The sequence below is a fragment of the Dermacentor andersoni genome, chromosome 10, assembly GCF_023375885.2.
Source record: "Dermacentor andersoni chromosome 10, qqDerAnde1_hic_scaffold, whole genome shotgun sequence".
In the NCBI taxonomy this organism is placed as follows: domain Eukaryota; kingdom Metazoa; phylum Arthropoda; class Arachnida; order Ixodida; family Ixodidae; genus Dermacentor; species Dermacentor andersoni.
This window is the reverse complement of record NC_092823.1, coordinates 11,118,833-11,143,375: the sequence shown is the minus strand read 5'-3', so window position 1 is coordinate 11,143,375 and position 24,543 is coordinate 11,118,833. Positions and strand designations below refer to the sequence as shown.

At 46.1% G+C, this 24,543-nt stretch overlaps 1 protein-coding gene and 1 long non-coding RNA gene across 3 annotated transcripts in view; one reads left to right on the top strand and one right to left on the bottom strand.

The window, feature by feature from the left end:
* Positions 1–24,543, bottom strand: part of TTLL12 (Tubulin tyrosine ligase-like 12) — a 363,841-nt gene that overhangs the window by 270,823 nt on the left and 68,475 nt on the right. For both annotated transcript variants that reach the window (XM_050168995.3, XM_055065384.2), the window contains exon 6: positions 2,964–3,100. In XM_050168995.3, coding sequence (XP_050024952.2) covers positions 2,964–3,100 — 137 coding nt within the window. The remainder of the gene's footprint in view (positions 1–2,963; positions 3,101–24,543) is intronic.
* On the top strand, positions 326–23,336 carry LOC140213777 (uncharacterized). The gene is made up of 3 exons (XR_011890720.1): positions 326–1,891; positions 3,815–3,897; positions 23,091–23,336. It is a non-coding gene; the product is annotated as an uncharacterized lncRNA (long non-coding RNA).

The following is a 24,543-nucleotide window of genomic DNA, read 5'->3' as shown; positions in this document are numbered from 1 at the left end:
CAATAGGTCCTCAGAAAATAAAGAGTAAGGATAAGTTAAATTAGAGTGCTTCCGAGAAATTTGCATAAAACTACACTTCCTAGTATTTAGTTCCATTGATTTTCAATAAGCTTCAGATCGTTCTGGAGGGCAGCTTGATCGTCTTTAGTATTTATACGCCGGTAGATAATGCAATCATCTGCGAAAAGGCAGATGGTGGATGAGGACACAGATTGATGCCGTATTTATGGACTTCTCGAAAGCTTTTGACAGGGTCAATCACGAAAAGTTAATTTATAAGTTATACACAATACTTCATAACAAACAATTAGTAAGGTGGATTTCAGCCTACCTTTTAAACAGAGAACAATTCATTGTTTTTACCAATTATTGTTCTGACAAGCTTAGAGTTCACTCTGGCATTCCTGAGGGCTCTGGTCTAGGGCCTCTATTGTTTTTAATAAATATTAATGATATTGTGTCTAACATTCCTGTGAAAATTAGGCTTTAGGCTGATGATTGTGTCATTTATACAGGAGTAAGAAGTGTCTCAGGTCAAATACTACTGAACAGCATATTGCAAAAAGTTTCTGCATGGTGTGAAGCATGGCAAATGTCCATTAATTTTGAAAAGGCTGTATTGATGTGGATTATCTTAAAACTTTTTGTGCGCAAACAAATAGGCACGAAGAATAGGAGCAACACATGGACGAGCGCTTTCTAACAACTGGTTTTATTTTTGAAGAACCACCGGCTTAAATACCCACAGATCTGCGCGATCTAGTCAACAGAGCACGCCTATAGCGCATATAATACCCACAGATCTGCGCGATCAAGTCAAGAGAGCACGTCTATGCCTAGGCCGACTGGCACTTAGGATGAGGATTACTCACAAAAAGAGTGCTTTACCGCTTGATTACAGTATTAATGATGTGACACTTGCAGAAGTAACAGAATATAAACATCTAGGGCTCTGGGTCACTAACAATCTCAGCTGGAACAAACATATTGATTTCATAACGTGTAACGCTTTTCGTAAATTGTTTCTTTAAGACGGTCATTACGGTTATCCACTCCATCTGTACGCCACCTTGCTTACAAATGTATTGTTTTGCCTACCTTGGACTATGCTGCTATCATTTGGGACCCATTCACTAAGACTAACATAAACAAAGTAGAGAGTGTTCAAAGGAGCGCTGCTCGATACATATATAATAATTACCGACATACCTCGATAACACATCTTTTAATCAAAGCTGGTCTGCCGACAATAAATGAACAAAATCGTTCTGCAAGACTTAAATTCATGCACCAATTAATTAAAGGACACTACAGAACTGAACTCACTCATTTAGTTCATTTTTCGTCTGGGTATACGACCCGACAATGACATAAGCTAGCTTTAACTCCATTTCGCATCTGTAACAACTGTTTTAAATACTCATTTCTTCCATGAAATATTACCGATTGGAATAACCTCACTAACAATGAAGTGTTGCAACTATCACTGACATTATTCACACAACATATTACCTAGTTTGTGTAACTGCATTTCATCACTCTACTGTTCTATTGTGTATTTTATTTTTACTGTTTGATATCTTGTTCAAATGTTGTATTCCTGATGCTGGCTGCAGAGCTTCAACCTGCACCCTTATTTCTTTTGTTTACATTTTGCCAGTTTTGTGAAACTGGTTACTTCTTTTTCCCACCCTGCTATTATCCCGATACAGAGATTGCAGTATCAATAAATAAAATAAAATAAATAATCCAGGCTTGTCTCATGACCATGTCCTACGTCACTGGCAGGGACTGATCACGCATGTCAGTGACATAAGCTGCAAGCTTGGCCTCCAGCTACGGAAAGCGTCTCGACTTCGGCCTGCGGAAACCTCTTCACTTGCCGTCACAGGTGAAAATTTTGCTTCGCTGCAGTCACCACTCTCGCCCACCCATTAAGAAACATCAAACTTGCACAGTTATTTGTTTATTCAGCGTAAAGGATAGGAGCCCTCTCAAAAGCTGCTGTGAATGAGCGCCGATTGTTTAGTGGGCTCGAAGCACTCATGACGACTAAGGAAGAACGGAAGTAGCATGTGGCTGGCAGTCAAGTTGAATGCATGAAACTAAAGCGCTACAGGAAAAGAGAAACACATGAGCGTTGTCTGCTCTTCCATGAACTATCGATACTCCCCGCAACGCAGCTGTTTTCAGGGTGCCGCCGTATGTGGAACAGCAGCACTTCCATGAACTATCGACCCCCCCCCGAGTGCTGTGTGTGCTGTAAAGCTCTCAAAAATGTTGCAAAACCCTTCCAAAAAGCAAACAAACGCGCGGGATAGTGGAAAGCTACATGTAGGGCCGTAGAGCAAGCATAAAATTGTAACTGCATTGTAGCTCCCTTGATATCTCGTTGGTCTCGCTTTTTTTTTTGCAGTGCCATGTTTTGGTTTCGATTGTAAGTTGACCCCCCCCCCCCCCCATTTATGATTTTCAAATTAAAGAAAATAGGTCAACTTACAATCGTGTAAATACGGTAATCGGCAGCAAGGACCCATTCAGCTTCGGCCAAACACTTCCGATTTTACGCCACAAATGAGACTTGACTTGACGACAGCAACAAACGAAAGAGCCACCGCGAACCTCAACAACAGAAATATTTGTTTATTTGGATAGTGTTGCCAGCGCAAGTAACGGATTCTGGACTTCCCAATAAGGGTCAGGCATGTGTGTGCCAATCGGGGAAATTGGAATTATCCAGCAAAGGCCAATTTTAGGATCAAAATAATGAAAGTTTGGGGCCATAGAAATGCATGGGCACCAGCGAGAACCTTTGGCAGGGATCAAATTAACCGAAAAATCTAATAAACCGGAACCGAAGTAATGAAAGTCTAGTATTCATAGACCCATATTTGGAACTAGTATCTGGCTATGCTGGCAAGCAGTGTCACCTCTCAGATTGGTCTTACGTGGTGGTTACTGACCTCCACAGGCGACGTCCCTGATGGGGAACAGGATGCTGTATGCCTCCCTCTGCGGCAGCTGATAGAAGGGCACACAGCGGAAGCTCGGATGCTCGCTGTCATGCTGGATGCTGCTGCCAAACTCATCCATCACGTACCTGCACAACACAACATCTCTCGTACTGCACCTATTTTAACCGCTTCGCTCCAAGCTATAGCAACACTCTTGCAACATCATCACATCACAAGCCATTCCTTTCAAAGCCAAGCTTTCTTTCTTCCTTCGACTTTTCCACTGCTGCTGCTGCTGCTGCTGTCGCGCACAATGCCTCGCGGGGTGGTTCAGATGATGATGATGTATGGGATTTTATGGCGCAAGGGCCAGGAATGGCCAAAGAGCGCCATGTCTGTGGTAGTGGGTGTGCAGTGTAACTATGATTACTATGAAATTGGTGTGACGTGGCTGTAAAGGGGCCTTAAAATATACACTCTAAAGTGCGTAAAATCTGTGTAATAAAATTATGGCGATGACATATGACTTGTACTATGAATATTTCGATGCACTTAAATAGAATGATACGATAGCTAAAATATTTCAGGTTAAAGGAAATGCCAGAGCACTACTGCCTCCTTAGAGCCCTTGAAACACACAAGGGCCTGGAGGCATGTGCTATGCAAAACAAATATCGCAGCGGCATCCTCTGGAGAGAGGAGGCGCTACGAATGCATGGGACTAATAACATGTAAGACCATATCTCTGAGGAAACCTAGGACTGTGTCTGTATTAAAAAGCGGTTCTGGACCAAGAAGCATCGCAGGATGAAGGGGAATGTGCTGTCGGTATGCTAAGGAAAAATGTCTCTTTCTCTCAGATTCGGCTTCCCGACACTCCAGGAGGACGTGGAGTACGGTCAGCCTCTCCCCGCATCTACCACAGGTTGGAGGCTCACTTCCGGTGAGTAGAAAGTTATGCGTGCCAAATGTGTGTCCTATTTTTAGACAACAGAATAGGACATCTGTCCGGCGCGATTTTGTAGTAGAGGGCCAGAATCCTAACTGTGGCTTTATCAGGTGGAGCTTATTATCCGTTTCCGCGTCCCATATGTGTTGCCAGTGGGCTCGCAGCTTCCTTCGCAAGAAAGGCCTCAGATCTGTGACAGGCACCTCAGCGGTAGGGTTAGCGGCTCGCGATGCAATCGACGTGGCCATCTCGTCCGCCAGAACGTTGCCTTCAATTCCCCTATGGCCAGGTACCCAGCATATTATGATATGCTGCTTGGATGAGTACGCTTTACACAAGACAGAATAGAGCTCATGAAATACAGGATTTTTATGTTTGCTGAATGTGATTAAGGCCTTCACGACGCTTAGCGAGTCTGTATAGATCGCTGCTTTTGGAAGTTTCGATTTTCTTATATGCTTCACAGCAGAGAGTAATGCGTAGGCCTCAGCCGTAAATATGCTTGTTTCCGGATGCAGTACGTCGGATTCCGAGAAGGATGGGCCGACGGCTGCATAGGATACCCCGGCATTTGACTTCGAAGCGTCTGTGTAGAACGCTGCACAGGAATGCTTGTGCTGGAGTTCTAGGAAATGCATTCTGATTTCGGCCTCAGGAGCGTGCTTTGTAACTTGAATGAAAGATGTGTCGCATTGTATCAGCTGCCACTCCCAAGGAGGTAGCAGCTTGGCTGGATGCATTAAGCGAAGCTCGAGGAGTGGAACATGCATTTCTTCACTAAGCTCCCTAACACGCAGCGAGAAAGGCTGTCTTACGGAGGGACGATTGCGAAGGAGTGTAGCATATGTCATGTCATTAACGGTATTAAAACACGGACGTTGAGGATTTGAGTGGACTTTCAGAAAATATGTTTGGCTGATGTATGTTCTCTGCAGATGAAGTGACCACTCATTTGATTCTACATATAGACTTTGTATGGGACTCATTCTGAAAGCACCAGTGGCCAGTTGTATTCCTAGATGGTGGACTGGGTCTAGCATCTTTAGCACGCTCGGGGCGGCAGAGTTATATACTACATCACCATAATCCAATCGAGACCGAATTAGGCTCTTGTATAGGTTCATTAAACACTTCCTGTCACTACCCCATGTAGTCTGGGATAGAAGTTTCATAAAGTTCATTGTTTTTAGACATTTTTCTTTCAGATAATTAATGTGTGGAATGAAAGTGAGTCTGTAGTCAAATATGATACCTAGGAATTTGTGCTCTTTGCTGATAGGTATTCGTTGTCCACACAGTTCTAAGGAAGGATCCGGAACTAGGCCTCTCTTTCTTGTAAAAAGAACACAAGAGCTTTTGTTAGGATTGATCTTAAATCCATTCTTGTCTGCCCAAATTGAGACTTTGTTCAGGCCATGTTGTACCTGTCTCTCGCACACTGCGAGGTTACAGGATTTGAAAGCTATTTGTATGTCGTCCACGTAGAGAGAATAAAAGATTGCGGGTGGTAATGAAGCGCGAAGGGTGTTCATCTTCACGATGAAGAGTGTGCAGCTGAGCACGCCTCCTTGGGGTACACCCGTTTCTTGCGTAAAAGGACGCGAAAGTACATTACCGACTTTTACCCAGAAGGTACGACTGGACAGATAGCTTTCTATTAGGTTTAGCATATTACCATGGATGCTCATTTCTGACAAGTCTCTTAAGATTCCGTAACGCCACGTCATATCGTACGCCTTCTCCATATCGAGGAATATGGATAAGAAAAATTGTTTGTGTACAAATGCGTCCCGGATATTGGCTTCTACACGTACAAGATGGTCAGTTGTGGAGCGCCCTTCTCGGAAGCCGCACTGATAGGGATCAAGGATTTTGCTCAGTTCAAGGAAATGAGTGAGTCACCGATTAATCATTTTTTCAAACACCTTACAAATGCAACTTGTGAGGGCCATCGGGTGGTAACTTGCCACTGAGGAAGGGTCCTTGCCTTGTTTCAAAACAGGGACCACAATGGCTTCCTTCCATGCGGTTGGAAGGTGCCCTGCATCCCAAATGGTGTTGAAAAGTGTGAGTAGTGTAACCTGCGTGTCATTGTGTAAGTTTTTGAGCATTTCATACATGATTCTATCAGATCCTGGAGCGGAGCTGTTGCATGCGCTCAAGGCAGCTCTCAATTCGGCAATACAGAAAGGACGGTTGTAAGGCTCATTCTCTCAACCTTTTCTTGTTAATGGCTTACGTTCTTCTGTTTGTTTGTATTTGAGAAAGGATTGTGTATAATTTGTTGGACTTGACAGGCTCTCAAAATATTCCGCAAGTGAGTCTGCCTGGTCTTGCATCACCCTGTGTGTTTACCAGGGGGAGTGAATATGTTTGCCGCCCTCTAATCCTATTAACTCTGTTCCAGGCTTTGGCCTCATCCCTAAACGAGTTAATACTCGATAAAAACTTGTGCCAGCTTTCTCTTCTGGCCTGTCGGCGGGTTCGCCTGCCTTGGGACTTTATTTTTTTAAAGTTCGTAAGATTCTCTGCAGTGGGAGAAGCGCGTAGCAACCCCCACGCCTTGTTCTGATTCTTACGGACGATCCTACATTCGCTGTTCCACCACGGTACACGTCGTTTGCATGCCAGACCACTCACTTTGGATATGCATTTTGATGCGGCATCTATTATGAATGATGTAAGATACTCCACAGCAGCATCAATTTCTAGAGAAGACATGTCGGCCCATGAGATGTTAGTGAGAGTTCGAAATTTTTCCCAGTCGGCTGTGTCTATCTTCCACCTAGGAGCTTGTGGAGGATATTCGTTTTCTTTAGATGTTCTTATCAGTATAGGGAAGTGGTCGCTCCCGTAAGGATTGTTCGTAACTTCCCATTCGAGTTCGGGCAGTATGGACGGGGAAGCTATGCTAAGATCTATTGAAGAAAAGGTTCTGTTTGCTAGGGAGTAATACGTGGGTTCCTTCTTATTCAGCAAGCACGCACCTGAAGAAAAAAGGAACTGTTCAACAAGACGACCTTGTGCGTCTGTACGAGAGTCGCCCCACAGGGAGCTGTGCGCATTGAAATCGCCAAGAACAACATAGGGTTCGGGCAATTCGTCTATAAATGACTGAAATTCATGTTTGTTTAATTTGAAGTGTGGGGGTACATAAAGCGAGCAAATGGTGACGAGCTTATTTAAAAGAACAGCTCGAACCGCCACTGCTTCAAGGGGCGTTTGTAGCTGTAAACGCTGACAGGAAATACTTTTATGAACCAAAATGGCAACACCGCCTGATGATACGACTGCATCATCGCGATCTTTGCGAAACTTGACATACGGTCGGAGAAAGTTTGTATGTTGTGGTTTTAGGTGTGTTTCCTGTAGACACAGCACTGTTGGATTGTGTTTTTAGATAAGCTCTTGCACATCATCAAGGTTCCTAAGAAGACCTCTGATGTTCCATTGAATTATTTGTGTATCCATATTGGAGGTCAGTAGGTGCTGTGTGTACAGAAACAGAAGTAGTGATTATGAAAATTACAGAGATTAAATTACAGAGCCCTTTCGAGGCCCTGTAATGGGAGTTTTGCCCTTTCTGGAGCGTTCGAGGGAGCCTCGCCGCTCCTTAGACGCTTGGTGCGCCTTTAGGATAGGTGTTGTGTCCATTGCCTCTAGTGAGGCTCCGGACACGTGCTCTTGCGAGCGAGACGTTTTCAGAGGGAGTCCCGCCTTGGAGGGCAAGACCCCTGCGCCCACCAGCCCGGAGGTCGATGGGGCTCCCTGAGTGATTTGGCTGCGCCGGCTGTGGCCAGCGCTGGAAGGGGCCGGGGAGGTTGTGGCAGCCTCGGCTGAGCCCACCTTCGGGGTCAATGGTCCCTTCTGCTCGGTTGGCGGAGCAGCGCTAGCTGCAACCACCGTGGGGGCAGATGGCGTAACTGCCGACTCACTGCGTGTGGGTCGGACAGCCGCCGGAGGCCGTTGTGACGCTGCCCCCTGACGCGCCACTTCGGCAAAGCATTCCTTTGGCAGGTAGGCTACCCGCCTGCGTGCCTCCTTGAATGATATATTTTTCTTAACTTTGATTGTGACTATTTCTTTTTCTTTTTTCCATGATGGACAGGACCGCGAGTACGCGGCGTGTTCCCCATCACAGTTCACGCAGTGTGGAGCATTCTCGCAATTGTCAGATGGGTGTTCTTGGGCACTACATTTTGCGCAAGTCTGGCGGCCTCGGCAGTTCTGTGAACTGTGGCCAAATCTTTGACACTTAAAGCATCGGAGAGGATTGGGGATGCACGGTCTGACTCGGATCTTTATGTAGCCAGCCTCAATGGTCTCAGGTAGCATACTTGATGCAAAAGTTAGAATTAAGTGCTTTGTCTCAATCTCCTTGCCATCGCGCCTGATCTTTATTCTCTTGACATTGGTCACATTTTGATCGCTCCAGCCCTCCAGTAGTTCGGCTTCAGTCAGTTCCATGAGATCGGCATCAGAAACAACTCCGCAGGTGGTGTTCATTGTGCGGTGCGGTGTGACCGTCACTGGAAGATTCCCAAAGGATACTAGATTAGAGAGTTTCTCGTACTGTGTTTTATCACGCAGTTCTAAGAGGAGGTCGCCACTTGCCAACTTAGACTTTATAGCCTGGGCCAAAAGCTTCACTAAGTGTCTTCGCAACAAGAAAAGGTGAGATCATTCTCGCTGCCTTTTCTTTTTTCTCTGAATGAACTACATAAAATCTTGGAAAATTGTCATTATTTCGGCCAAAAAACTTGAAAACTTCTTCGGTGCGCCCTCGTTTATGAGGGCGATCAGGAAGTGTTGGAAAAGAACTTGCCATAGATATGTGTAAAAATTCAGCAGCGCCGCCAGCCACCCACCATGGAGCCCAACAAGGGAACGCTGCAGGACCGTGAAAAGACGGCCTGCACGCGCCAGCTGTACGACACTACTATAACCAAATCTGTTATAACCAAGGTTGGCTATCCCACACAAGGTTAACCCTTGCCGCCGAGGAGAATGAAGTAAATGGAAGAGAGGAGAAGACAGGAAAGGTCAAAAAGTAAGAGATAAAGACGAAGATTCGAGAGGAAGTGACAGGAAAAGGCGACTGCCGATTTCCCCCGGGTGGGTCAGTCCGGGGGTGCCGTCTATGTGAAGCAGAGGCCGAAGGGGTGTGTTGCCTCCGCCGGGGGGCCTTAAAGGTCCAAACACCCAGCATCAGCTCAACCCCCAGGATCCCCCTTTCCCCAGACACGGCTAAGCCGCGCACGGCTACACGCGGGAGGGTCCAACCCTCGTGTGCTCGGGTACGTGGTGTCGCAATACACCAAACGCCTGCTGACGCAGACGCCCCTGTGGGGGGGGGGGGGGGGTGGTGGTTCAGAGCGTGTATATAGATGACAAGCGCAAGTAAGAGAGGAAAGGTGATGGGAGAAACTCTTTTTCACCCCACCGCGTCGAATGTGCACTGCAGAAGCATTGCAGAAACTGCAATGCTTCCCTTTCTACTAATGTGCGAAGCCAGAGGGGACGCAGATAGAAGTGTAGAAGGAAGAAGGAGAGGGAGACGAGGCAGTTTCGATATAAGAGATGAGGGGGAGATGATGTGAGAAGGCAAGGAAACCCCCACTACTATACGACAGCGGTTACGAGGAAACAGAATAAGCTTAGCTTCAAGGTACAGTACAGTACGTTGCGGCTATTTCTAAAAAATAAACGCCATGCAAATATGTCAGGCGGGCAACTTACGCAGGGCATGTAGAAGCAGAGCCGCATTAATTAAAGTGCACCGCAGGGTCCAGGCGACACTACGGGAACGGTCAGCCATTAAATCAACATTTTTGTGCCCGCCATGGTAGCTTTGCGGCTATGGCATTGCTAGAGGTCACGGTTTCGAGCTCGACCGCGGCAGCCCCATCTCAACGAGGGCAAAAAAGGAAATGCACGTGCACTTTAATTTGGGCCACATTGAACAATACCACTCAGGTCCGCCACAACAGCCTGCCTCAAAATCCCATTGTGGTTTTGACACGTACAGTCCAATAATTCAATTAAAGTTTAATACTTCCGCTACGGTAAAATATGCCATGTGAGGCAACGACAATGCTCAACTGTCTCAGAGGTTATGAAATATGGCGCGCAACAACGCTTCAAGCAGACATCTCTCCCTGTGTGTTCTGTGTACTACGCAGACAAACAGCAGTGGTGCATGCAAGGTAACGTTTAAAATCCACTCTCCAGTCTCGTGTTAGCCTAAACGTTGAAGAAATTAAGCTTTAGCCAACAACATTACTGCTAATTATTGTCAATCAAGGCATCCAGCATGGAAAGGTTCGCTAACATCGATTCCCACAGCGCATGGGATCTGCATAATTTTTTAACTTGCTTCCCCACAGTACTTGTTCCTGCCACGAAACAGCATGCTTAGCTAACAACCTAAGTAATGACATACACTTGCAATTAAAGAGAGAACTATAAATGCACTTAAGACAGACTAAGAAAGAAGATGATTATTTCAACTATTCTGATTTTATGCACCAGCGTAGATGCCTTGTCTGTGAAATCGGCTAAATTATGTTTGTCACCACAAGGGAAATGAGCGCCAGGGAAAGAAGGTGCCTGAAGGTGGAGAAGAGAATCGCCTTGTTCATGTCCTTTCAGTTCGTGCTTTGGCGCTGTGGTGCTTGCTGTGAATGTTCGCATTGACTCTTCTTTGCATGTGTAGCAATATGTTCACTAGGGTTGAGGATTGGGCGAGTTGGTATTGCATTCTAGAACTGGTACAGCACAACATACAAAGGAAGAAACAAGCTGAGCCGGCCAGATAAAGGAACAGAGCGCTGACTTCCAACTGGTTTACTAGCAAGTTGCACGAAATATACACCTACAAAAAAGCATCAGCGCAAGTCGTCACAACACTTCACAAAACGTCACACCGATAGACGGCTACACCATCATGGGTCACAGAACGTGCAATTTCGTCATGCAAGGTTAAACTGATCAAGAAATCTTGCTTCTTGTGGCGATAGGCACAAAGACCAACTCGCCCAATCCTCAACCCTTGTACATCTTGTACATCGGGCTCCTTCCTCCCTGCTTCTTCAAATGCATCTTTAATTGCTAACCCAATAGCCCGCGCCGTATGTCGTGCGCGGTCTTTCGCGTACTGTATCCGAGTCAAGATACTTCCACCCGACATCAAATCGCTGCTAGCAGGCATTACACCATCCGTTGGTCATGGGACAAGAATGTACAAGATTCTCCGCGCTGAATGGCTACGCCAGGCTCGCTTCTACAGGGAAGCCTTGTACCTGAAGCTACAAAACGCAGAAGGCGTTTTTAAAGTGAAGAAGAAGTGGCGTGAACTGTCCGCTATGATCGACAGATCTGGCAACATATGCTCTTTCACCTGCATGCCATGACACCGAAGAAGGTGACAGCAACGAGCAACCCCGTGCACACAGTGGGCGATGTTGTGATTCCCGAACAGGTTAGGCATGTGTTGAGCCTTGGGCCCAAGTTTGCCACGGAACCTGCCAATTCGGCGTACGAGCTGATCACCTACGTCAGGCAAGTAGCCCGAGAGGCTCCCGAGGTCGAAGTGGACAGGTGTGTTGCTGAGGGCATCCATGTGATTTCGCGCTTCAAGACGCCAAGGAAGAAGCTTCCAATCAGGAACATTGTGAGTTACATTAAAGAGCACTCCCTTGCTCTTTTGCTTTCACACAATGAAGGTAGATTTGTGGTTTTGTCTAATTCTTTGTTCCTCACGAAAGCTACCACTGCCGTTGATTCTGTCTTTCAACCCGTGGTTGCCATTTCGTTGCCCAAAATTAAATCCGAAGCAAAAAGAGCTGTGAAACACGTTGGGTTTCAAAAAACTGTCTAAAGCAGTTGATAAGTGCAAGAAATTGAGCCTTGACATGTTTTTCACGGCCAAGACACATAAAATTGACTGCCCGTTGCGGGTTAGTGTAACAGAAAGCGGGATGTGGCAGAAATCCGTAGCACTCTTTTTACAAGAGAAACTGAACTTGCTTACTGTGGACGACCCTATTTTAATAAGGAACTCAGACGCTTTGACAAACTTCCTCAAAGAGAATAACAAGGGCTTACAAGATTTTTCAGTACACATAAAAGATTTATATTATTCTTTACCGCACGACAAGTTGTTGCAGTGTGTTGAGGACGCCATTGATTCCTTTGGTGCAATAGCTTTCCAGAATCGCACCGGTGTTCATAACAGAGGCCTCACTGAACTTTTATCGTTTTACCTAAAATCAACTTTTGTATCTTCTAATGACCGGACCTAGATTCAAAACAGTGGTGTGTGCATTGGCTCATGCCTGGTCCCTATCTTAAGTGACATCTACCTTGCTCATCATGACCGGCTGCTATTGAGCACGCTAGACAAACAAAGTATCGTCAAAGTATGCCGTTTTGTAGATGATTTTTTGGTCTTTGTAGATTGCGACAACAATGCTTTCCAGCCCACATCAGACGAAATTGTGAAAACTTTTAACATTTGCTTTCATCCACTTGTGTTCACCCATCAGATGCCCACTGACAACAGCTTACGATTTTTAGACCTCAATTTACTTCTTTCACGTGACCGTGTATTCTGGATGTATGAACCAAGAATTGAGAAATCTCTTTTATTATTTAACTCAGCCCATTCCAAGCTGGTTAAGCGAAGCATAACTAATCTTTGTCTCACAAATGCCCTCAGGAAATCCTGTCATGATACCATGCAGCGCAGCTTTGCAGGTCAAGTTGATCGACTTTTGTGTGCCAGGTACCCGGCCACACTACTGTCGGCCATAGCTGAAAAGCTATTAAAGCAGCTAAAGAAGGATAGTGACATGGAAGCTCAACAAAGAAATAGTGATCACAAGAGGCTGGTAGTCATACCATATTTGCATAATGTCTCTCACAGATTAAAAAAGATTGGCCGCAAGGGTAACGTAGAAGTAGTGTTTTCTGCGCCGGTTACGCTAAGCAGGCTCTTTACTGTCGTAAATGCGTTCCGTCGGCGCACTACTGTCTGTTCAATTAGGCACAAGAAGTGCTTTCAGTCATGCGTGTTGGAGTTGTTATTCAATTCCACTATCATGCGGGAAGAGATATATTGGTCAAACTGGTTGCTGCCTTAATGAAAGGCTAAAAGAACATAATTACAATGTGCACCGGGCTATAAAGGGACACTTAGGAATTCACTGTCACGACTGTGGATGTAAACCAGATTTTTATCGGTGTGAAGTGCTAAAAAAGCACCGATCACAACATACGCGGGAGATCATTGGAGCTGATCTCATAGCAAGGGCTGGCAGCATGTGTGTTAACGCGCCATCTTTGTGCCTATCTCCACAGGAAGCAAGATTTCTTGATCATTTAACCTTGCATGACGAAATTGAGTGTTATGTGACCCATGGTGGTGAAGCCATCTATCGGTGTGACGTTTTGTGAAGTGTTGTGACGACTTGTCCTGATGCTTTCTTGTAGGTATATATTTCGTGCAACTCGCTAATAAACCAGTTGGAAGTCAGCGCTCTCTTCCTTTATCTGGCCGGCTCGGCTTGTTTCTTCCTTTGTATGTTGCGCTGTACCAGTTCTAGATAGCAATATGTGCTTTCCCGATGGCCCACCAGGCGTCACACCGCCGAGATCAATGCAGCATCCGCAAACACATTCGCATCCTTTCAGTTTGTGCTTCGACGCCACAGTGCTCGCTGTGCATGTTCATGGCATCCATATGCTTGCATTTAACCCGCGTTCATGAAGTGAAATGTCAATGTAACTTTTTTCTTTATGATTAAGGCTACTGAAACGAGTATCTATTTCCTTATACTCTTAGGCCTAAGACCGACAGAAGGTGGAAAAACATATGTAACATGAGTCTTCATGTTTAACTACAAACGTTTGAATAAGTATAAATACAGTAGAGCCTCATTCACACATTTTGGGGAAAAAAATGCGAGAAAAAAAAACATACTAACTGGGAAAAACGTACAATCCGAAGTAACTAAAAAATTTTTCGACAGACTTGCTGACATCTACGTAATGTGAAAAGTCGCGGTGATCATTGCAGCACGAGACACTGACATGTGTCGAGCTGGTAGTGCTCCAGTAATCTCAGACGCGTTTTGATGTTTTCCTATTGTGGGAAGTTTTGAGGGCAACGAAAAACGAAATCGAGCTGGTGGGTGATGCCGGATGCTGCTGAAGTGAAACATGATGCCCACATGGCGCCGCCTGCAGCAAGGAACAGCCACACATTTGGACTATCACCTACTAAAAGTGTGCAGTACACTACAAAAGACACTACGCACCACGCGCTATAAAACACATAGGTGAAGATGCTTATCACAATAGCTTTGATGGCAATAGCTATGAATGTGGCGTGCGACAACCCGAGCGGAGATTTGCTGATACCGGAATAAAAAACTGTGCGCACAGTCGTTTTCACGTGAGATGGGTGGCTATATACAGTCGAATCTTGATAATTCGAACTTGAAGGGGCTGGAAAACTTATCCGAATTAAAACAAGTTCGAATTGATGAAAGTTAATTGAATGGAGGACTTACCTGCAGTGTGCATGTGCACTGAGCTAATACACGAGTGGGAAGTTACAAATGATTTATTCATGCATATTTACATATTACAGGACACCCGTCACTAATAGAAATAATCGGTGATACGCGCCTGCACATGTTTGTTATGCAGCGACTCAATAAACATCGCTCAAAGCTTGCCAACCAGTTCAAACCCATCATCTACATTCTGCTGGCAAGAGAAGCGGCATGAGAAGGGGTCTAGCGCCGATGCTACTTCAGTTATGGAGCGGGTGGGGCATCTCATCACTCGTACCCAAATCCTCGCCACTGAGGGCAGAAGGGTCCTCAGATGTTGCCTGTTGAGGGCACATAGCCTGAATGATCTCCGCATCAGTTTCGACGCCACATGTCTCTACGCCAGTGTCCACCTACACATAATTCTCAAAAGTCACACCGTCCGGAAGAACACTGCTAACATTTTTCCGCATGCAGTTATTACCAGACAAAATCTGCACCACCTCTTCTTCCACATCACCACTAGCCGCAGGTTCAACGAAACCAAATTTTCAAAAACAACTGGTAATGGTCTCCAGCTTAATGGAGTTTCATGCAGTGGAAGGAATGTGTGCTGTGCCGAGTAGATCGATGGCATATTCTTTCTCATTTTAAGGCATCCTTTCAGCATCCTTTCGATGATATGTCTGTGGTACAAAGTTGTTAAATTTGGATAACTCCCACGTCCATGGGCTGGAGCAGAGCCGTCGTGTTCTTAGGCAGGACAACCAAGCGAACTGCATATAGGCCTTCGACATTGCAGTGTACAGTGCAGTTGTCGACAAAAGGAATAATGTTCCACCCTTTTGCAGTGAGCTTTCTGTCTAGCACATGGACCCAGTCTGAAAAAACATTCATGGTCATCCATGCCTTCTTGTAGGCAATCTAATCAACAGGAAGAGTCTTCACACCTCTGAAAGAGCGAGGCTTAGCCGCTTTACCGATTACGAGCAACCGGCAACGCTTCGTGCCTGTCGCGTTTGCACACACCATCACCGTTAGCTTTTCCTCACTTTTCTTCCCACCGACAGAATGGTTGCCTCGGAAAGTGATTTTGTTGGGGAGCAGTTTGTAATAGAGCGCCGTCTCATGTGCGTTGAAGACATCATCGAGCGAGTAGGAGGAGAGGCGATGCTTTGGATTTCCAGAGAGCCATTCTCTGCATGCAGATGTGTCAACGTCCAACTTCTCACCACAAACAATCTTGAAAGTGAGCCAGTGGCGTTCCTTCAACAGTGACAGCCACCCGTCCGATGCTGAGAATTCTTCAACAACCATCTTGGTCCCTCGACTTGGCTGCAATTATCGGACTACTGAGTGGGAGGTTCTGGCTACGAACCTGTTTTATCCACATGACAGAAGCGTATTCAAGTTGTGGATGTGTCAATGTCCGCAGCCTCTTCCTGGATGGTTGGATTTGTTGCTTTTCACATCCAGCGATGATGGACTCCCTGTCCTTGATATAAGTTAACAGAGTGCTCTTTATGATGTCATATTTCTTGGCAATTTCTGCCTTGCAAAGGGCACCCATCTCAACTTCATGCAGAATCTCCATCTTCGTTTTGAGGTCCTTTGGTGGGTGATACGTTCTCCTACTCACCATGAGGCTTGCAATCGTGCACCCTCTAAAGCCTAGCCAATGCACCGTACCTCCTGGCACCAAGAACAACGACAACACTGGGCGACCACGCCAACTGACTGGGCCTCCACCGCTGCTTCCCACTGCACCATAGCCGCAGCGTTCAAGGGCCCTCCTCCTTTTAAGAAGGAGCAGGGTTCACTACCCTTTTCTCTGCGTGGCTGAGACGGGGAGGCACATACACGCGTGTTCTGGTACAAGTAACGGCACACTTGCCATTTGAGAGAGGGTTAACATTCCACCCCTGTTTTTTACAGTGAAGCTGTATATTGACACATACTTCTTTATCTTTTTTGGGTGACCGCTTTTCACTGCTTAACAAATGTTACTGCACAGCGCAGGACACGCCTGCACGTACGGAAATTTTCTCGAATGTTATTGATGGTCCTATCCGCTGTCTGTTGTAACCGAACCTTGTGTAATCTGATTGCATGTATCTGCAACGCGACTTGTGTAGAACTTTCTGGAACACACAGAGTTTCGACGTGAAAACATGAAGCTATAAGGCAACAAGTTGACAAAATGCTGCATGACGACATCATCCAGCCGTCGAATAGACCGTGGGCATCTCCTGTAGTCTTGGTGAAGAAAAAAGGACGGAATCCTGCGTTTCTGCATCGATTATCGTCGACTGAACAAGATTACAAAGAAGCATATATACCCCCTCACACGGATATACGACGCATTGGATCGGCTCTGCAACGCTAAATACTTTTCATCGATGGATTTCAAGTCAGGCTACTGGCCAATAGAAGTTGACGAGAGGGATCGTGAAAAGACGGCCTTCATCACCCCAGACGGCCTCTACGAGTTCAAGGTTATGCCATTCGGACTGTGCTCGGCGCCTGCAACGTTCCAGCGCGTGATGGACACGGTTTTAGCAGGATTGAAGTGGCAGACCTGTCTCGTTTACTTGGATGACGTCGTCATCTTCGCTGGAAATTTCGACGATCACCTGAGGCGGCTTGCGACAGTACTAGAGGCCATCAAGTCATCAGGGCTCACTCTGAAGCCGGAAAAGTGCCGCTTCGCTTACGATGAGCTTCTGTTCCTAGGCACGTCATCAGCAAATCTGGAGTACGCCCCGACCCGCTGAAGACAGCTGCTATCGCAAAGTTCCCGCAGCCAATCGACAAGAAGGCAGTGCACAGATTCCTTGGGATGTGTGCCTACTATAGGCGCTTTGTCAAGGACTTTTCAAGCATTGCGGAGCCGCTAACACATCTAACTAAATGTGATGTCGAGTTCAAGTGGGAAATGTCACAGGCCAACGCATTTCAAGAACTCAAACGATGTATGCAGACGACACTGGTACTTGCACACTTCAATGAGAATTCCGATACAGAAATCCACACTGACGCCAGTAGCCTCGGTGCCATCCTAGCCAGAGGAAAGATGGACTTCGAGAGGTGCCACAGTGTAGTCTACTTGTAACGATACTACAGATAATGATATATCGGTTATAACAATGAATAGACTTCAGCCACGGAGAGCATCGCAAGTTAGCGCAGTGTGCCACAAGACGGCGCCTGCAGTTCCACATCCGCGTCGCCAGCAAGCATCCAGAGAGAAGGAAAAAAAAGTGAGAAAGCGAAAAGCAAGCCACGCCCGCGCTCTCTTTCTTCAATCTCTCTCTCTTCCTCAGCGAGCGCAGATATGCACGGCAGTACGTGTGTCGACAAAGCGCAAAGCTGTGTCGCCTGAGATGAAGCTGCAAATTTTGCAAGACTCAAAGTATGAGCTCGCGCAGTCGATGATATCGACGATTCTGAAAACCGTGAGTGCCATGATCATAAAAAAAAAAATTAAATTATGGGGTCTTACGTGCCAAAACCACATTCTGATTATGAGGCACACCGTAGAGGGGGACTACGGAAATCTGGACCCCCTAAGGTTCTTTAACGTGCACCTAAATCTAAGTACACGGGTGTTTTCGCATTTTGCCCCCATTGAAATGCGGCCGCCCCCCATAGCAGGGATTCTATCCCATGACCGCGTTCTTAGCAGCCCAACACCGTAGCCACTAAGCAACCACGGTGGGTGCCACGATGATAAAGGCTAGAACCAGTGACCATGCAGATCAATGGAAACGGCATGCTTTGTGCGCCAGGGTGAAACCCCACATGCGTGAAACCAACACGGTGGCCGCTGGTGACATTACTGAACTCTGGGAAAACATCGCTACTGGCAATAAAATAGATGGTGTTTCAATGGAGGAGTTTCAGCGTACAGATAACACTGCCTCGTTCTGCGAAGAATCTCCAACGGGGTGATCGTTGTTGCGACACAGACGGCAGCGTGTTGCGATGGAGGCAACGACAGCAGCGGCAGTGATGACGAGATTGACAGTGGTCCATCTTTGACACCGACCTCAACGTACCCGCAAAGTGCACTGTTGTCGATAGAGTTGCTCACCGATTTCATGCCCGCTACATTATAGCCACCAGTGTTTGCGACGCCGCTGGACGTGATGCACACTGCAGTTGTGAACCTGAAACTTCCGTGAAAACAAGTGCATTTCAGCGCGCCTAACACTTGACACGCTGTTTAGAGGTATAAATACCGTATTTACTCGCATAATGATCGCACTTTTTTGTCAGAAAAATTGACACAAGATCAGGGATGATATCATACAAGGGTTTAATTCCCCGCGAAAAGGAAGAAATTTTTTTCATTCTTTGTTTCCTGCGGGAAACCAAAACAGAAATGGCGGCCGGCGGAGCAAGCCAAACGCACCGAACGAGATTTCTTTTTCTTCTCGTGAGTACATTACGTGCATTAAAACCATTTCTTCTGTATCAGTAATGAATAATATCGTTAATATCGGCAAGTCTGCGGCAATAACGTAGCCATGTCCACTTTGAGGGGACAGAAACAGATGGGCGCACTTAGCTGCCAGTGACATAAAAAAAAAAGCCGGCATGCTGCGGAAACTGCGGCATCTGTCTTCACTAGTGTCCTAATACGGTACGTTTCCACTAAGGGTGGGTGTTACAAGGGTGTTACTAAGGGTGTTACAAGCATCGACGTATGAATAGGGTACGCTTTTAACGTATCAGTGTAAACGTGGCTACTATCGTTGCCGCTCGCGATTTGTTGTGTGCCCACGAGTGCAGATGAGAAGAATCGAAAGGCGCCTTTTTTGTTGTTGACCACAACCATTATAAAGCCTAAACATAATAAAGGCAAGTTTGCTTGCAGCTTTTCTTTAGTCATGGAAGTGGAGAAAGTGATGAAAGTAATGAAATGAGGCATCTACATAAGAATGTTTGGTGCGTGCAGACCGCTTGGTTTGTCTTGCAGAGTCGTTCGCGTAGCATTCGACAGATGGTAAGCGCGATCAATATTAGCTATACTTGGCACTAGAGATATCGCTGCGGCAAGTTCGGGGTGCGATCATTACACGGGAAATAAGAAAAAATATAATTTTGACGACAAAATTCAGGGGTGCGATCATTACGCGAGTGCGATCATTATGCGAGTAAATGCGGAAAACGTTTCATTTTTTACACCCTACATTCTACGCCAAGTTTCAGTCGTAAGTGGCAAATTTCGTTTTGGAGCTACGAAGGTATCTTCGACAGCTTTTTTTTTTTTTTTTTTTTTTTTTTTTTTTTTTTTTTTTTTACGGCAGTCCAGATATAGCGATGATTGGTTATAACGATTGGATTTTTCATCTTTCTTGATATCATAAGTGGACTGCACTGTAGCTTATGCTAGCTGGTCGCTGTCAAAAGCGGAAGCCAATTATTCTACAACCAAAAAGGAATGCCTTGCGATCATATAGGCTACAGCAAAATTTCGCCCTTACCTATATGGCAGGCCATTCAAAGTCTTAAGCGACCATCAAGCCTTGTGTTTGCTAGCAACCTGAAAGAACCTATCAGGACGCGGCACGATGGCGCCTCAGACTGCAAGAATGTGACATCACTGTAATTTACAAGTCCAGATGAAAACACTCTGACGCCGACTGCCTGTCCCGCCGTAAGGTAACACAGCCGAAGTGGTGAAATTCTTTGTCGAGGACATCCTGCGGTGACACAGTACGCCAGAAGTCTACATTATTGACTGAAGAACGCCTTTTACAGCTGAGCTTACTCAAGCCATCCTGAAGTGCAGCTAGACAAGTCAACGAAGGACCACTGCCTACCACCTGCATATCAATGGGCTTACGGAGTGGCTCAACAAGACTCACACTGACATGTTAACGATGTACGTCAATGTCGAACATAAGAGGTGGGATGCCGTCCTGCTGTACGTAATGTTTGCTTACAACACGACGGTGCAAGAATCAACACAGATCATGCCGTTCAAGTTGGTTTACGGAAGGAACCCAACGATGACTCTCGACGCCATGCTACAGCACGTCATCGCCAAAGAAAATGTCAACGTCGCCGCCTCTATCCAGCCCACCGAAGAAGCCTGACAGCTTGCCCGCCTGTGCATCAAGAACAAGCAGAGGACCGACAGCCAACACTACAGCCTTCGACAACGCTCAACGAATACCAGCCCAGCGACTGTGTTTGGGTTTGGACCCCAATACATCGACGAGGACTCAGCGAACAGGTTTTACGTAGCTATTTCGGACCCTACAAGCTCATCCGACGCATTGGTGAACTCGACTATGAGGTCGTGCCAGACGGCATTTCGCTATCACAGTGCCGCCGCTCACAACCTGAAATAGTCCATGTTGTGCGATTTAAGGGGGGACGTGGCTTTGGCATCGCAAAAAATGGCCAAGCAATCGTATTTTTGAAAATCACATTTTCAATTTCTATTACTTTTTCTATCTGATTCCAAAAGATCATCACTGCAAACCTTGTAGAAGTGCTCTAAAAATGCATTTTATTAGCCAAGGTGGTGAAAAATCTCGTGGTAATAAAGAAAGAACAGCATTTTTCAAGCTATAATATCTGCGGAACGGCGCAACCGAGAGCCGCCATCTTCGTCTCGTTGGAAAGTGCATTTCTTCGTCTTCAAATTTGCCACTTTAGCTACCTCCTCCATACAGAAAAAAGCACATAAAAAGGAAATGATTGAAGGTCGTGCCGGAGTCTGTGATTGGCCATGCCCGCCACGTGACTCCAACGCGGTTCGCCATTGGTCCGGCGCTCGCATCGTCTGCTCGGCTCCTTCCACTTCGCGAGTCTGGAAGTCTCCACTGACCGTAACTTCGACGTGTCAAAACAGGCGCTACGCGGACATTGTAGCAAACGTCAGACCCGTGGCTAAGCATGCCGAGTATTGGCGACACGGACATCACGACGAAGATTCGTGCGTGGAATCCTCGGACACGCGGGTAAGCCTTTCAGCACTCGGTGTTTCGGAATTCATGACCAAGCACATCGCGCAGGGACATCTCTGACCCTCGCCTAAGCATTTTGTGCATCGGCGCCTGCGGCTGCGTGACTAAGTACACCGAGCGTCGACTCCTCGAGCCTGCAACTAGGCATTTTGCACATGAGCACTTCGGACTGTGCGGCTAGGTACTTCGTGCTTCGGCACTTCGGACTGCTCGACAAAGCACATCAAGTGTTGACTCCTCGAGCCCGTGACTGGTATTTCAGGCGTCGGCATCTCGAACTGTGCGAATCAAAGGGCAGAGACCCAAAAAGTCGCCTGTAAGCAAAGACAGCAAAAACTACAATCCTGGTGCATTTTGAGAGATGTGAACTGCTCCAAAAACTTTGAGAGACGTTTTCTCAAAAGTGTGTTTTGGGCATTCTGCGTTGTCTGTGGAAAGGGTAGCATGGGAATGCCTGGACCAATTTTGATCCTGTTTGTTGTTATGTATTCCCTGAAGTGTGCTTGAGGGTATGACAGCCTTCAATATCTTGCTGAGGGCTTAGTCTTTATTCTGCATGCTAATTTGTGAGTGACAAGTTCTGGTACAATTAGAAAAAATGAACATGATGTTCTGTGTAAAAAAAGATAAAGCGGTTAAAAATGTTTTGGAACTGTTGTACCCTGTAGTGCTCTTTTGAGCAAAGGTTAAATCTACAGGCAACTCCCTGGCATGTTTCGTTACAGTGCCATCTTTTCCACATGAGGAACACATGTAACATGTTGTAACTTGGAAACTAGTCAAGGTGTCGTAATGAAACTGCATATTTCTTTATTTAAGACACTTTTGAGAGTGGCTGCAAAATTTCGTTGCTCTAGGTCAAAGAACAGAAAAGTTTAGCTTTGATCCCCGCCTCCCGCGACAATCGAAAACAGAAAAATTGCGAAAAAGTAGATTTTTAGAAACATTATTTTTGGGTTGTATGTCTTGTAAGCTACCTGTTCTGTAGTTATCAGTGCCTAATTAAGCTGCAAAGAACAAAAAAGAAACGCTAGTTTTGAGGCCACCGCGGCCCACAAAGCACATGGAAGTGCCAAAAGAAAGTCAAACTTAGTGCGCGCACCATTCCCAGCCCATGCGGCCTGCCCGCACCATCTTGGTGCCGTTTTGACCGTGAATTCTTGGTCTCTGTTTTGCCACCTTGCAAAATGGCATTGTCGGTGCGATTGAGGCGCTATTGGCATTTTCCCATGATGCGATGCGGAGTGCTGATTGGCCGGAGCAGCGCGTTCAAATCCCACGGGTTAAAGCGCCTCCCATTGGCTGCTGCACGGGCGGTGGCAGCAGCTGCTCCCTTCGATGCTGTGCCCGCTACAGTCGCATCATTGTTGCCCCTTGCTGCGTCTGCTTGCGAGCTGCTCATTGCCTTGTATAAAACTTGGTGTTGGGCTAGTTGGTGATTCATTCTTTAAAACTGAAGGTAGCACTAAAAAGGACGGACACACGATGAAAAGACGACACGACGACGAGGAAAGCGTTTCCTCGTCGTCGTGTCGTCTTTTCATCGTGTGTCCGTCCTTTTTAGCGCTACCTTCAGTTTTAAACATTGCCTTGTGCCATCTTTTAGATTACTTTCCCAGCTTTCTTTTTTTTTTTTTTTTGCTAGTGCCGGCAACGAAGCCCAAGACAGTGCAAACGTTCAGTGCATGGAAGTGCAATATGTGACTTGTACAAGCATCGAACATTCGATCTTCCACAGCGAGTGCCGACTGCGTAGACGCATGCAGCGGCGGAACTGTGCTGTCGGCTGTCGCCAGTCGAGAATCCAACATATTGGGTGTGCCTGGCAAGAGCTAATTAGAAGCTCTGCAGGAGCTTTCTAATAAAAACGTGTTCAATCGTTTTCTCAGAATGGATTTTTTCGCTAGTAGTGGTGCTGAGGAAGGTGATATCTTAAAGACCGCTCTTCAGATTTGTGTGCTGTTTTTTTTAATCTGTTCCTGAATGACTTTGCCATCGTGAAACAAGCTTCTTTTTTTTTTTTGAAAGCTGGTGCAGTTAAGTTATAAGCAATTAATTTCTGATGATTGTGGTTATTACTGGCTAGATCAAATTCAAAGTTGCATTAAAATTTTTGAAGGGCAAATTAAAGAAAAGGGCTTTATAACCTCCTGGGATATCTATCAAGAGATCATCACAGTTATTTTCAGCTTCCTACGATGTCCTGAGATTTCTCCAGGCTCTTCCTCAGGCATATACATGAACCACCTAGTTATACCTTAATAACCCTGGAACTAACACACACATCTTCATGAAACTTTGCAGTTCCTCATAGTGTGGTGGTGTGAACGTACCTTGAAATTTTCATCCGGATATCTTAAAAGATTAAAAAGTCGGTCTCCAGGGTAGCCTCCCCCCTTAAATTGGGGACAAATCGCGCTTGATTTTCGTCACCCATAACTTGATAACTACGCGCTCTGCCAGCTCCATTTTGCTATCATGCAAAAGCTCATGTTTCTGGCTTTCTTTATTTGGCGGCCGGCAACATCGCCGGCGCGGCGGTCATGAAAAAAACAACAGAAAAAGAAATTCACTGCACACACTCTTATTGGTCAGTTTGAGCATGTGGCCAAGATGGTAAGTCATGATTGGCTCCAAGGGCCACGAGCACTTAAATGATGAAAACAGCCACCATTTTGTCTCAGTCTCACGACTGTGACGTTGGATATGCTGCAGGTCCAACAAAGTTTCATTTCGTGAATCATTACGGGCAGAAATGTACGAGACGCAAACGAAAGCGATTCTGTTGTCGCAGTCAGCACAGGATACCCGGCAGCTCGCTGCTGAAGTTGTACCACCGCCGAACGTCGACACCTCAACTGCTTTGCCAGATCGTCGGAAAGACCCTTTCAGGCAAAAGCGAGGCGACTAGCACAAGTCACATAGAGAAGTGGTTGTCCGAAGAGTGGCCAAATATTTCCGACCGCTTTTCGCCGTCGCAAATATTCAACACAGATGAGACGGCACTGTTTTGGCAAATGCTGCCAAACAAGACTGCATCTGATGGGTACTGCATGCCATGGTGGAAAGAACAGAAAAGTTTGCATATCGATTTTGCT